Consider the following 14,473-nt stretch of genomic DNA (forward strand, 5'->3'; position numbering starts at 1 on the left):
TCTCAGCCTCCAGTATTTATGCTGCAGTAGTTTATGTGTCGGGGGGCTAGGGTCAGTTTGTTATATCTAGAGTATTTCTTCTGTCTTATCCGGTGTCCTGTGTGAATTTAAGTATGCTCTCTATCTTTCTCTCTCTTTCTTTCTCTCTTGGAGGACCTGAGCCCTAGTACCATGCCTCAGGACTACCTGGCCTGATGACTCCTTGCTGTCCCCAGTCCACCTGGTCGTGCTGCTGCTCCAGTTTCAATTGTTCTGCCTGTGGCCATGGAAACCTGACCTGTTCACCGGAGGTGCTACCTGTCCCAGACCTGCTGTTTTCAACTCTCTAGAGACAGCAGGAGCGGTAGAGATACTCTCAATGATCGGCTATGAAAGGCCAACTGACATTTACTCCTGAGGTGCTGACCTGTTGCACCCTCAACGACTACTGTGATTATTATTATTTGACCCTGCTGGTCATCTATGAACATTTGAATATCTTGGCCATGTTCTGCTATAATCTCCACCCGGCACAGCTAGAAGAGGACTGGCAACCACTCATAGCCTGGTTCCTCTCTAGGTTTCTTCCTGGTTCCAGCCTTCTTCCTGGTTCCACCTGTTGTATTCGGCTCATGTGACAAATCAAATTTGATTCATGCAGTCTCCTCTGAACAGTTGATGTTGAGATGTGTCTGTTACTTGAACTCTGAAGCATTTATTTGCTGCAATTTCTGAGGCTGGTAACTAATTAACTGATCCTCTGCAGCAGAGAGAACTCTGGGTCTTTCTTTCCTGTGGCGGTCCTCATGAGAGCCAGTTTCATCATAGCGCTTGATGGTTTTTGCGACTGCACTTGAAGAAACTTTTAAAGTTCTTGAAATTTTCCGGATTACTACTTTGAAGAATATAAAATATATCTTGATTTGTTTAGAACGTTTTGGGTTATTATATGATATGTGTTATTTCATAGTTTTGATGTCTTCACTATTATTCTACAATGAAGAAAATAGTAAAAATAAAGAAAAACCCTGGAATGAGTAGGTGTGTCCAAACTTTTGACGGGTACTGTCTGTCTGTCTGTCTGTATATATATATATATATATATATACATACATACAGTGAGGGAAAAAAGTATTTGATCCCCTGCTGATTTTGTACGTTTGCCCACTGACAAAGAAATTATCAGTCTATAATTTTAATGGTAGGTTTATTTGAACAGTGAGAGACAGAATTACAACAACAAAAATCCAGGAAAACGCATGTCAAAAATGTTATAAATTGATTTGCATTTTAATGAGGGAAATAAGTATTTGACCCCCTCTGCAAAACATGACTTAGTACTTGGTGGCAAAACCCTTGTTGGCAATCACAGAGGTCAGACATTTCTTGTAGCTTGCCACCAGGTTTGCACACATCTCAGGAGGGATTTTATCCCACTCCTCTTTGCAGATCTTCTCCAAGTCATTAAGGTTTTGAGTCTGACGTTTGGCAACTCGAACCTTCAGCTCCCTCCACAGATTGTCTATGGGATTAAGGTCTGGAGAATGGCTAGGCCACTCCAGGACCTTAATGTGCTTCTTCTTGAGCCACTACTTTGTTGCCTTGGCCGTGTGTTTTGGGTCATTGTCATGCTGGAATACCCATCCATGACCCATTTTCAATGCCCTGAGGGAAGGAGGTTCTCACCCAATATCTGACGGTACATGGCCCCGTCCATTGTCCCTTTGATGCGGTGAAGTTCTCCTGTCCCCTTAGCAGAAAAACACCCCCAAAGCATAATGTTTCCACCTCCATGTTTGACGGTGGGGATGGTATTCTTGGGGTCATAGGCAGCATTCCTCCTCCTCCAAACACGGCGAGTTGAGTTGATGCCAAAGAGCTCCATTTTGGTCTCATCTGACCACAACACTTTCACCCAGTTGTCCTCTGAATCATTCAGATGTTCATTGGCAAACTTCAGACGGGCATGTATATATGCTTTCTTGAGCAGGGGGACCTTGCGGGCTCTGCAGGATTTCAGTCCTTCACGGCGTAGTGTGTTACCAATTGTTTTCTGCCTTGAGATCATTGACAAGATCCTCCCGTGTAGTTCTGGGCTGATTCCGCACCGTTCTCATGATCATTGCAACTCCACGAGGTGAGATCTTGCATGGAGCCCCAGGCCGAGGGAGATTGACAGTTCTTTTGTGTTTCTTCCATTTGCGAATAATCGCACCAACTGTTGTCACCTTCTCACCAAGCTGCTTGGCGATGGTCTTGTAGCCCATTCAAGCCTTGTGTAGGTCTACAATCTTGTCCCTGACATCCTTGGAGAGCTCTTTGGTCTTGGCCATGGTGGAGAGTTTGGAATCTGATTGATTGATTGCTTCTGTGGACAGTTGAGATTAGGAGAACTCCCTTTAAGAATGTGCTCCTAATCTCAGCTCGTTACCTGTATAAAAGACACCTGGGAGCCAGAAATGTTTCTGATTGAGAGGGGGTCAAATTCTTATTTCCCTCATTAAAATGCAAATCAATTTATAACATTTTTTTATGCGTTTTTCTGGATTTTTTTGTTGTTATTCTGTCTCTCACTGTTCAAATAAACCTACCATTAAAATTATAGACTGATCATGTCTTTGTCAGTGGGCAAACGTACATCAGCAGGGGATCAACATCAGCTGGGGATCAAATACTTTTTTCCCTCACTGTATATATAACACACACACATATATAAACACTTTGTTTTTGCATTATTTAAACCAAATTGAACATGTTTTATTATTTATTTGAGGCTAAATTGATTTTATTTCTTGTATTCTATTAAGTTAAAATAAGTGTTCATTCAGTATTGTTATTGTCATTATTACAAATAAAATGTTAAAAAAAAAATTATTTTTTAAATCGCCCAATTAATCGGTATCTGTATTTTTTGGTCCTCCAATAATCGGTATCGGCGTTGAAAAATCATTATCGGTCGACCTCTAGTCATAACATCCCTGTTATAGTGAATGGCTGTGATACTATGATTGTAGAGGAGACTGTTGGAGAGGAGACGGTTGTAGAGGAGACGGTTGTAGAGGAGACGGTTGTAGAGGAGACGGTTGGAGAGGAGACGGTTGGAGAGGAGACTGATGTAGAGGAGACGGATGTAGAGGAGACTGTTGTAGAGGAGACTGTTGGAGAGGAGACTGTTGGAGAGGAGACGGATGTAGAGGAGACTGTTGGAGAGGAGACGGATGTAGAGGAGACTGTTGGAGAGGAGACGGTTGGAGAGGAGACTGATGTAGAGGAGACGGATGTAGAGGAGAGGGATGTAGAGGAGACTGATGTAGAGGAGACTGTTGGAGAGGAGACTGTTGTAGAGGAGACGGATGTAGAGGAGACGGATGTAGAGGAGACGGATGTAGAGGAGACGGATGTAGAGGAGACGGTTGTAGAGGAGACTGATAGATCAGAACGGGTCACTTCCTGAACGCCTGCTGTCGGCGTACGGATTAGGAGTGTGAACGTTTAAACGTTAACGATGCCAGTGTGTGTTCAGTCTGTTGCGTATAGAATACCCTTGCCTATTCAGTAATGATAGGTTTTGCTTCACTGAAGTTGCGAGACATTACAAGTCAATAAATGGCAAAATACAACATTACATTGTGAGGTAAAGCTTTTGATTGCCGAAAAGATAGGCCTAGTGCTGGGTTCTGCCTCCATCTGCCTGGTGGCCTGCCTGCCTATTCCGTACCCCTCCTCTCTCTCCGTCCCTTGCTAGCTCTCTATGAAAGATGCCAGGTTTGCGTTCATGGGAGTACGGCAACTAATCAGTCTCCTCCGTTCCAAAAATACTGAATATTAGGATTCACACCCTACCAGAAGATGTGTTTTCATTCTGCTACATGTCTTGGTAAATCACGGTATTTAACCAACTTTAACAGACTTTCTTTAGGAGACAGTGGTCAGAGTACAGGAACTGGCATTCCTTTACAGACAAGCAAAATAACCATTCAGTGGCACAGAGCAAAATAACCGTTCAGTGGCACAGAGCAAAATAACCGTTCAGTGGCACAAAACAATCTTCAGAGGTTTCGTGTCGGCATTTAAAAAGCTACCGTATTGACAAACAAACAAGCCGTAGCCTACGCACTTTCAAGGGTATACGGCCAGGGTAGATAGAACGTCCTTGGGTTAGGGTAGGCCTAAGGGTTAGCCCTAACCCTAACCCTCTAGTGGTCATACATACGCAACAGGACCATTATTCTTATCGTTTTAACAGAAAGACCATAATAAATGGCAGTTTAAACGTTAAGCAAAATTGTGCATTTGCCACATTCCTAGTAAGGATCCAGCATGGCACATCTTAGACCAGAAAGATCTGTCTCCTCCTGTCATTTCTGCCCACCGTTAGCTAGCACAATCACGTTGGTTTGATTAGAGGGTGTTGATTGGTGTATGGGAGCAAGGTAATGTGTGTGTGTGTCTCACCTGTGTAGGCCATGTTCTTGGGGTTACCGTAGGGAGCTCCAGGCTGAACAGGACTGTAGATGGGATTCATGCTGCTGGATAATCTGTTCTTACTGGGGGGTGGGGGGAGGGGGGGGGGCAGGGAAGGGGAGGAGGACATATTAGAGTGTATAGAAGGAAAAGACAACAGGACAAGCACAGTCTCTTTCTCACACAATCTACATTGATAGAGAGGAGAAGAACAGCGTGAATCATACAGTTTATAACGCCTCGTCATAATGTGTGTACTTACCTCTTTCTACTAGGTAGGTCTTACTGGTGTGTGTGTTGGTTGGTGTCTGGTTGGTAGGTGTCCATACCATCGTGTGTGTTTGCTTGGTGCATAGAAAGTATGAGTGGGGTGCATGTGTTTGTTTTACCTCTCAAACATGTCTGATGTGTGTGTTTTACCTCTAGTACATGTCTGATGTGTGTGTGTGTGTGTTTGTTTTACCTCTCGTACATGTCTGGTGTGTGTGTGTGTGTGTTTTACCTCTCGTACATGTCTGGTGTGTGTGTTTTATCTCTAGTACATGTCTGGTGTGTGTGTGTGTGTTTTACCTCTAGTACATGTCTGGTGTGTGTGTGTGTGTTTTACCTCTCGTACATGTCTGGTGTGTGTGTTTTACCTCTCGTACATGTCTGGTGTGTGTTTTATCTCTAGTACATGTCTGGTGTGTGTGTGTGTGTTTTACCTCTAGTACATGTCTGGTGTGTGTGTGTGTGTTTTACCTCTCATATATGTCTGGTGTGTGTGTTTTACCTCTAGTACATGTCTGGTGTGTGTGTGTGTTGTACCTCTCGTACATGTCTGGTGTGTGTGTGTGTTTTACCTCTCGTACATGTCTGGTGTGTGTGTGTGTGTGTTTTACCTCTCGTACATGTCTGGTGTGTGTGTTGTACCTCTCGTACATGTCTGGTGTGTGTGTGTGTGTGTTTTACTTCTCGTACATGTCTGGTGTGTGTGTGTGTGTGTGTGTGTGTGTGTTTTACCTCTCGTACATGGCTGGGGTGTGTGGGTGTCTTACCTCTCGTACATGTCTGGGGTGTGTGTTTTACCTCTCGTACATGTCTGGTGTGTGTGTGTGTGTGTTTTACCTCTCGTACATGTCTGGTGTGTGTGTTTTACCTCTCGTACATGTCTGGTGTGTGTGTTTTACCTCTCGTTCATGTCTGGTGTGTGTGTGTTTTACCTCTCGTACATGTCTGGGGTGTGTGTGCACGTTTTACCTCTCGTACATGTCTGGGGAGTGTGTGTTTTACCTCTCGTACATGTCTGGTGTGTGTGTGTTTTACCTCTCGTACATGTCTGGTGTGTGTGTGTGTTTTACCTCTCGTACATGTCTGGTGTGTGTGTTTTACCTCTCGTACATGTCTGTTGTGTGTGTGTTTTACCTCTCGTACATGTCTGGTGTGTGTGTGTTTTACCTCTCGTACATGTCTGGTGTGTGTGTGTTTTACCTCTCATACATGTCTTGTGTGTGTGTTTTACCTCTCGTACATGTCTGGGGTGTGTGTGCGCGTTTTACCTCTCGTACATGTCTGGGGAGTGTGTGTTTTACCTCTCGTACATGTCTGTTGTGTGTGTGTTTTACCTCTCGTACATGTCTGGTGTGTGTGTGTGTTTTACCTCTCGTACATGTCTGTTGTGTGTGTGTGTTTTACCTCTCGTACATGTCTGGTGTGTGTGTGTTTTACCTCTCGTACATGTCTGGTGTGTGTGTGTTTTACCTCTCATACATGTCTGGTGTGTGTTTTACCTCTCGTACATGTCTGGGGTGTGTGTGCGCGTTTTACCTCTCGTACATGTCTGGGGTGTGTGTGTTTTACCTCTCGTACATGTCTGGTGTGTGTGTGTTTTACCTCTCGTACATGTCTGGTGTGTGTGTGCGTTTTACCTCTCGTACATGTCTGGTGTGTGTGTGTGTTTTACCTCTCGTACATGTCTGGTGTGTGTGTGTGTTTTACCTCCCGTACATGTCTGGTGTGTGTGTGTCGTACCTCTTGTGCGTGTCTGGTTGGTACATGAAACTGTATTTGTCAGTGGGGTGCCCGCTCGCCATTCTCGCTGTATGCAAATGAGGAAGAGGTGGGAGTGGATATGCAAATCTGAAATTAAAACAGCGACAGAACATGATTATAATGAACACAGCAAAGTAAACACATCAATCACAGTCATGGTAGAGGTACGTGTTTGTTTACGTTGAGGGATCTTATGCTGAATGGTTGTACGGATGTGTGTGTGTGTGAGAGAGAGAGAGTGAGAGATATACAGAGAGAGAGAGATGCAGAGAGAGAAACAGAGAGAGAGAGATACAGAGAGAGAGAGATACAGAGAGAGAGATACAGAGAGAGCGAGAAATACAGAGAGAGCGAGATACAGAGAGAGAGAAACAGAGAGAGCGATACAGAGAGAGAAACAGAGAGAGAGAAACAGAGAGAGAGAAACAGAGAGAGAGCGATACAGAGAGAGAGAAACAGAGAGAGAGAGAGAGATACAGAGAGAGAGAGAGATAGAGAGATACAGAGAGAGAGATATATACAGAGAGAGAGAGAGAGATACAGAGAGCGAGATACAGAGAGAGAGAAACAGAGACAGAGAGAAACAGATAGAGAGCGATACAGAGAGAGAAACAGACAGAGAGAAACAGAGAGAGAGAGAGATACAGAGAGAGAGAGAGAAACAGAGAGAGAGAGAGAGATACAGAGAGAGAGAAACAGAGACAGAGAGAAAAACAGAGAGAGAGAGACAGAAAGAGAGAAACAGAGACAGGAGAGAGAAACAGAGAGAGAGAGATAGAGATGCATGTTCATGCTTGTATGTGGTAGGAATGGTTGTCTTAATTGATGTGTGTGTATGTACACTTGAGTGTACAAAACATTAGGAACACCTGCTCTTCCAAGTCACTGACCAGGTGAATACAGGTGAAATCTATGATCCCTTATTGATGTCACTTGTTAAAACAACTTAAATCAGTGTAGGTGAAGGGGAGGAGACAGGTTAAAGAAGGATTTTTAAGCCTTGAGACAATCAAGACATGGATTGTGTGTGTGTACCATTCAGAAGGTGAATGGGCAAGACAAAATATTTAAATAACTTTGAAAGGGGTATGGTATTAGGTGCCAGGCGCACCGGTTTGAGTGAGTCAAGACCTGCAAAGCTGCTGGGATTTTCACGGTCAACACTTTCCTGTGTGTATCAAGAATGGTCCACCACCCAAAGGACATCCAGCCAACTTGACCCAACTGTGGGAAGCATTGGAGTCAACATGGACCAGCATCCCTGTGGAATGCTTTCAAAACCTTGTAGAGTCAACATGGGCCAGCATCCCTGTGGAACGCTTTCAACACCTTGTAGAGTCAACATGGGCCAGCATCCCTGTGGAACGCTTTCAACACCTTGTAGAGTCAACATGGGCCAGCATCCCTGTGGAACGCTTTCAACACCTTGTAGAGTCAACATGGGCCAGCATCCCTGTGGAACACTTTCAACACCTTGTAGAGTCAACATGGACCAGCATCCCTGTGGAACGCTTTCAACACCTTGTAGAGTCAACATGGACCAGCATCCCTGTGGAACCCTTTCAACACCTTGTAGAGTCAACATGGACCAGCATCCCTGTGGAACGCTTTCAACACCTTGTAGAGTCAACATGGACCAGCATCCCTGTGGAACCCTTTCAACACCTTGTAGAGTCAACATGGACCAGCATCCCTGTGGAACGCTTTCAACACCTTGTAGAGTCAACATGGACCAGCATCCCTGTGGAACGCTTTCAACACCTTGTAGAGTCAACATGGACCAGCATCCCTGTGGAACGCTTTCAACACCTTGTAGAGTCAACATGGGCCAGCATCCCTGTGGAACGCTTTCAACACCTTGTAGAGTCAACATGGAGCAGCATCCCTGTGGAACGCTTTCAACACCTTGTAGAGTCAACATGGACCAGCATCCCTGTGGAACGCTTTCAACACCTTGTAGAGTCAACATGGACCAGCATCCCTGTGGAACGCTTTCAACACATTGTAGAGTCAACATGGGCCAGCATCCCTGTGGAACGCTTTCAACACCTTGTAGAGTCAACATGGGCCAGCATCCCTGTGGAACGCTTTCAACATCTTGTAGAATCAACATGGGCCAGCATCCCTGTGGAACGCTTTCAACACCTTGTAGAGTCAACATGGGCCAGCATCCCTGTGGAACGCTTTCAACACCTTGTAGAGTCAACATGGACCAGCATCCCTGTGGAACGCTTTCAACGCCTTGTAGAGTCAACATGGGCCAGCATCCCTGTGGAACGCTTTCAACGCCTTGTAGAGTCAACATGGGCCAGCATCCCTGTGGAACGCTTTCAACGCCTTGTAGAGTCAACATGGGCCAGCATCCCTGTGGAACGCTTTCAACACCTTGTAGAGTCAACATGGACCAGCATCCCTGTGGAACGCTATCAACGCCTTGTAGAATCAACATGGGCCAGCATCCCTGTGGAACGCTTTCAACACCTTGTAGAGTCAACATGGGCCAGCATCCCTGTGGAGAGCTTTCAACACCTTGTAGAGTCAACATGGACCAGCATCCCTGTGGAGAGCTTTCAACACCTTGTAGAGTCAACATGAGCCAGCATCCCTGTGGAACGCTTTCAACACCTTGTAGAGTCAACATGGGCCAGCATCCCTGTGGAGAGCTTTCAACACCTTGTAGAGTCAACATGAGCCAGCATCCCTGTGGAACGCTTTCAACACCTTGTAGAGTCAACATGGACCAGCATCCATGTGGAACGCTTTCAACACCTTGTAGAGTCAGCATGGACCAGCAACCCTGTGGAACGCTTTCAACACCTTGTAGAGTCAACATGGACCAGCATCCCTGTGGAACGCTTTCAACACCTTGTAGAGTCAACATGGACCAGCATCCCTGTGGAACGCTTTCAACACCTTGTAGAGTCAACATGGGCCAGCATCCCAGTGGAGAGCTTTCAACACCTTGTAGAGTCAACATGGACCAGCATCCCTGTGGAGAGCTTTCAACACCTTGTAGAGTCAACATGAGCCAGCATCCCTGTGGAACGCTTTCAACACCTTGTAGAGTCAACATGGGCCAGCATCCCTGTGGAACGCTTTCAACACCTTGTAGAGTCAACATGGGCCAGCATCCCTGTGGAGAGCTTTCAACACCTTGTAGAGTCAACATGAGCCAGCATCCCTGTGGAACGCTTTCAACACCTTGTAGAGTCCATGTCCCGACGAATTGAGGCTGTTTGCAGCTCAATATTAGGAAGTTCTTAATGTTTTGTATACGTGTGTGTGTGTGTGTGCGTGTATACATATGTCCATGCAATGCACAGGAGGCAGCAAAGCAAACACACCACCAGCCGGTGAGAAGGCACAAAAACACAGAGAGAGAGACAGAAGGAGAGAGAATATAGGGGTTTGCCAAATCATCCACCAAGCAATGGATCAATACACAGATGAGCTAATCAAAGCAAATGTGTTGCGAGTCAAGTGTGTGTGTGTGTGTGTGTGTGCGCCTGTCAGTCAGTGTGGTGCTGTGTGTGTGCCCATCTGTATTTTACTGCATTGTGTAGACTGCGTAAATGTTATTTAGTGTTCAGTTATTGTGTGTCTGTTGTGTGCTATTCTGCGGTGTGTGTGTTGTTCCACTCTGTGTCTGATTAATCCTTGACAGGATCACCTTGTTCTGCTGATAGAAAATGAAGGTGTCCCCGAGTGCTCTACATCCCTCCCTCCCTCCCTCCATGTCACTCCCTCCCTCCCTCCATGTCACTCCCTCCCCCATATCCCTCTCTCCCTCCCTCCCCCCCTTCCCTCCATGTCACTCCCTCCCCCATATCCCTCTCTCCCTCCCTCCCCCCCATGTCACTCCCTCCTCCATATCCCTCTCTCCCTCCCTCCCCCCCTTCCCTCCATGTCACTCCCTCCCCCATATCCCTCTCTCCCTCCATGTCTCTCCCCCCCTTTCCCTCCATGTCACTCCCTCCCTCCCCCATATCCCTCCCTCCCTCCATGTCTCTCCCTCCCTACAATTCCCTCTCTCCTCCATGTCACTCCCTCCCTCCCCCATATCCCACCCCCCCTCCCCATATCCCTCCCTCCCTCCCTGTCACCACTCTACCATTCACTAGCTCTATTGTTAGTGGGCTTATATTTCTACTTTCTTTACTGAAAATGTGTTGCGTTTTCAATAAATAGGCCTATGGTGTTGCAATATGAACATGTTCAAATAGAAAATATAAATATTATTTTTTAAAGAGCGCATTAAATTTAAGCCTGATACTGCCCATAAACAGACAATTACAAATCACACTTAGCCCTACTAGGTGGCAGGGTAGCCTAGTGGTTAGAGCGTTGGACTAGTAACCGGAAGGTTGCAAGTTCAAACCCCCGAGCTGACAAGGTACAAATCCCCTGAACAGGCAGTTAACCCACTGTTCCTAGACCGTCATTGAAAATAAGAATTTGTTCTTAACCGACTTGCCTAGTTAAATAAAGCTAAAAAAATTAAACGTGAAAAATACTGCCATTCACACCTAAAATGGCTGCTGGCCGCGTGTATTATTCTTTAAGTATATTATTTATCACGTCAGACAGCGGTTTTAAGCCCAATCATTGGGCAACAATGACAAATGCAATGGTGTGTTAAAAATAGTTTTTGGGCCACGATTAAAAATACCTATTATTTCTCAACTTGTAATTGAAGCGTGCTTCCCATTCGCCATTAAAATGCATAGTCAACAACAGGCAGGCTTCATCAGCGAGTCACACCACTTTGCAATGAGCTGGAGGCCGTATACATTTTGAAAACATACAGCAACTTAACGTTGCTACACCAGTGGTGTAAGTTATCCTACCATCTCCACTGATCTGTGTTCCAGTTAGGATTTTCATATGCACATTTTCATGGAACAGCTTCATTTAATTTATAATAAAAACATACATATATTTTTTTATCTTGGCAAGTCAATAAATGTAACAAATAAAAAAGAAATACAAATAATTGGCTACATAAACCAACAAAATAAAAACGTAGGAGCCTGCAGGTAGAAAAAAAATCCAGAAATAATAAATATCCTATAAATCACATTGGATAAGCATGGCCTGTCCGCAAGGAACTTGAAACAATGTTACAACTATAAACTTGGTCCAGATCAATCGTACTAGCAAACTTGCAGAACATATTCTGGGCACTCAGAGTTTCTTGCACCAGTGAGCTTCGGACAGACAGACAGTGCTGTAGACTATTTGCGCAAGGGATAAGAAGAAATCCGGTAGGCCTATTTTATGACGTTTCCACTGGATCAGAGCATGACATTTTTTCCCATTTCATGATGACTGGTTATGGAAAGGGAGAGAGCTGGAATTTTTTTTCAAATAGGCTACGTTGAGGAACTATTGTCATTCTCAATGGTTGTAAAAACAGACGTTGTTTGCTTGCCGAAATAAACCAAAACTGCCTCCCGAGTGACACAGCGGTCTATTGCATTTCTTGAGGCGTCATTACAGACCCGGGTTTGAACCCAGGCTGTGTCACAACTGACCGTGACCGGGAGTCCCATAGGAGGGCACACAATTGGCCCAGCGTCATTCAGGTTAGGGGAGGGTTTGACCGGGGGGGGGGCTTTACTTGGCTCATCGCGCTCTAGTGACTCCTTGTGGCGGGCTGAGCGCCTGCAGGCTGACCTCGGTTGTCAGTTGAATGGCGTTTCCTCCGACACATTGGTGCAGCTGGCTTTCGGGTTAAGCGGCCAGGTGTTAAAAAGCGTGGTTTGGCGGGACATGTTTCGGAGGACGCATGAATTGACCTTCGCCTCCTGAGCCCGTTGGTGAGTTGCAGCTATGAGACAAGATTGAAATTGGGGAGAAAAAAGGGTAAAAAATATTTTATATAACAATAACAGTAGTGTAGCTTAGGTTGTGCACTCTGCAAACAAAGTGTCCACTCAGACAATGAAAACGGGAAGACTGGAATAATAATATTGAATGCATTAACAGAAATTACTGAAACCAAATAAACATTGTACATTAAAAAGGATGGCAATTAACAGTAAATCTACTGCTGGTGAAACCATCCTCGCGGTCTCCACAATGGATTAGTCCCCGGAGACAGGCATGAATCAGACCGGTGTCTCGTGTGCCACGTTTTTTTTAATATACAGTGCCTTGCGAAAGTATTCGGCCCCCTTGAACTTTGCGACCTTTTGCCACATTTCAGGCTTCAAACATAAAGATATAAAACTGTATTTTTTTGTGAAGAATCAACAACAAGTGGGACACAATCATGAAGTGGAACGACATTTATTGGATATTTCAAACTTTTTTAACAAATCAAAAACTGAAAAATTGGGCGTGCTAAATTATTCAGCCCCCTTAAGTTAATACTTTGTAGCGACACCTTTTTCTGTGATTACAGCTGTAAGTCGCTTGGGTATGTCTCTATCAGTTTTGCACATCGAGAGACTGAAATTTTTTCCCATTCCTCCTTGCAAAACAGCTCGAGCTCAGTGAGGTTGGATGGAGAGCATTTGTGAACAGCACTTTTCAGTTCTTTCCACAGATTCTCGATTGAATTCAGGTCTGGACTTTGACTTGGCCATTCTAACACCTGGATATGTTTATTTTTGAACCATTCCATTGTAGATTTTGCTTTATGTTTTGGATCATTGTCTTGTTGGAAGACAAATCTCCGTCCCAGTCTCAGGTCTTTTGCAGACTCCATCAGGTTTTCTTCCAGAATGGTCCTGTATTTGGCTCCATCCATCTTCCCATCAATTTTAACCATCTTCCCTGTCCCTGCTGAAGAAAAGCAGGCCCAAACCATGATGCTGCCATCACCATGTTTGACAGTGGGGATAGGGTGTTTAGGGTGATGAGCTGTGTTGCTTTTACGCCAAACATAACGTTTTGCATTGTTGCCAAAAAGTTCAATTTTGGTTTCATCTGACCAGAGCACCTTCTTCCACATGTTTGGTGTGTCTCCCAGGTGGCTTGTGGCAAACTTTAAACACTTTTTATGGATATCTTTAAGAAATGGCTTTCTTCTTGCCACTCTTCCATAAAGGCCAGATTTGTGCAATATACGACTGATCGTTGTCCTATGGACAGAGTCTCCCAGCTCAGCTGTAGATCTCTGCAGTTCATCCAGAGTGATCATGGGCCTCTTGGCTGCATCTCTGATCAGTCTTCACCTTGTATGAGCTGAAAGTTTAGAGGGACGGCCAGGTCTTGGTAGATTTGCAGTGGTCTGATACTCCTTCCATTTCAATATTATCGCTTGCACAGTGCTCCTTTGGATGTTTAAAACTTGGGAAATCTTTTTGTATCCAAATCCGGCTTTAAACTTCTTCACAACAGTATCTCGGACCTGCCTGGTGTGTTCCTTGTTCTTCATGATGCTCTCTGCGCTTTTGACGGACCTCTGAGACTATCATAGTGCAGGTGCATTTATACGGAGACTTGATTACACACAGATGGATTGTATTTATCATCATTAGTCATTTAGGTCTGAAATGTGGCCAAAGGTCGCAAAGTTCAAGGGGGCCGAATACTTTCGCAAGGCACTGTATGTGGCAATTCTCGACCAACAGCCTATTGACCAAACAATAGACTAAATGGGGACGGCCTTTTTCAACTACTATCTACTACTTTGTGTAGACGTTAGTGATGCTAATGATGGAATTACTGTTTTCAGATAGATGAAATGCAATGAAAAGGTAACTACAAAGCAGCCTATGCCTACCTGGCAGAGCCATGATTATTTGCATCAATCCAGTGGCCATTTGTTTTGAAACCTCCATCACAAGCGAGTTGCAGAAACACAGCTAGCCAAACACAACTGTCTGGCTGGTGTGCATCGGAATTACAAGGTAACTGTCTCAGATTTTCTCAAACAATGGTCCCTTGATGTGGTTTGAGCTTTTTTGTGGACTTAGAACATCCAATTCTGTTGTTTTTTTCTATTAAGTGTCTTTTCGAGAACAGAAACTTAAATACCGGGGATAAATCA

At 44.8% G+C, this 14,473-nt stretch overlaps 1 protein-coding gene across 3 annotated transcripts in view; it reads right to left on the reverse strand.

The window, feature by feature from the left end:
• The window catches only part of LOC110508020 (protein FAM168A), a 49,071-nt gene that overhangs the window by 17,200 nt on the left and 17,398 nt on the right, over positions 1-14,473 (reverse strand). For 2 of the 3 annotated variants that reach the window (XM_036965137.1, XM_036965138.1), the window contains exons 2-3: positions 6,454-6,561; positions 4,435-4,526 (exon numbers count right to left, since the gene is read on the reverse strand). In XM_036965137.1, coding sequence (XP_036821032.1) covers positions 4,435-4,526; positions 6,454-6,515 — 154 coding nt within the window. In that variant the 5' untranslated portion in view covers positions 6,516-6,561. The remainder of the gene's footprint in view (positions 1-4,434; positions 4,527-6,453; positions 6,562-14,473) is intronic. The other variant, XM_021588459.2, reaches the window with a different exon arrangement.

Source organism: Oncorhynchus mykiss, chromosome 27, assembly GCF_013265735.2.
Source record: "Oncorhynchus mykiss isolate Arlee chromosome 27, USDA_OmykA_1.1, whole genome shotgun sequence".
In the NCBI taxonomy this organism is placed as follows: Eukaryota; Metazoa; Chordata; class Actinopteri; order Salmoniformes; family Salmonidae; genus Oncorhynchus; species Oncorhynchus mykiss.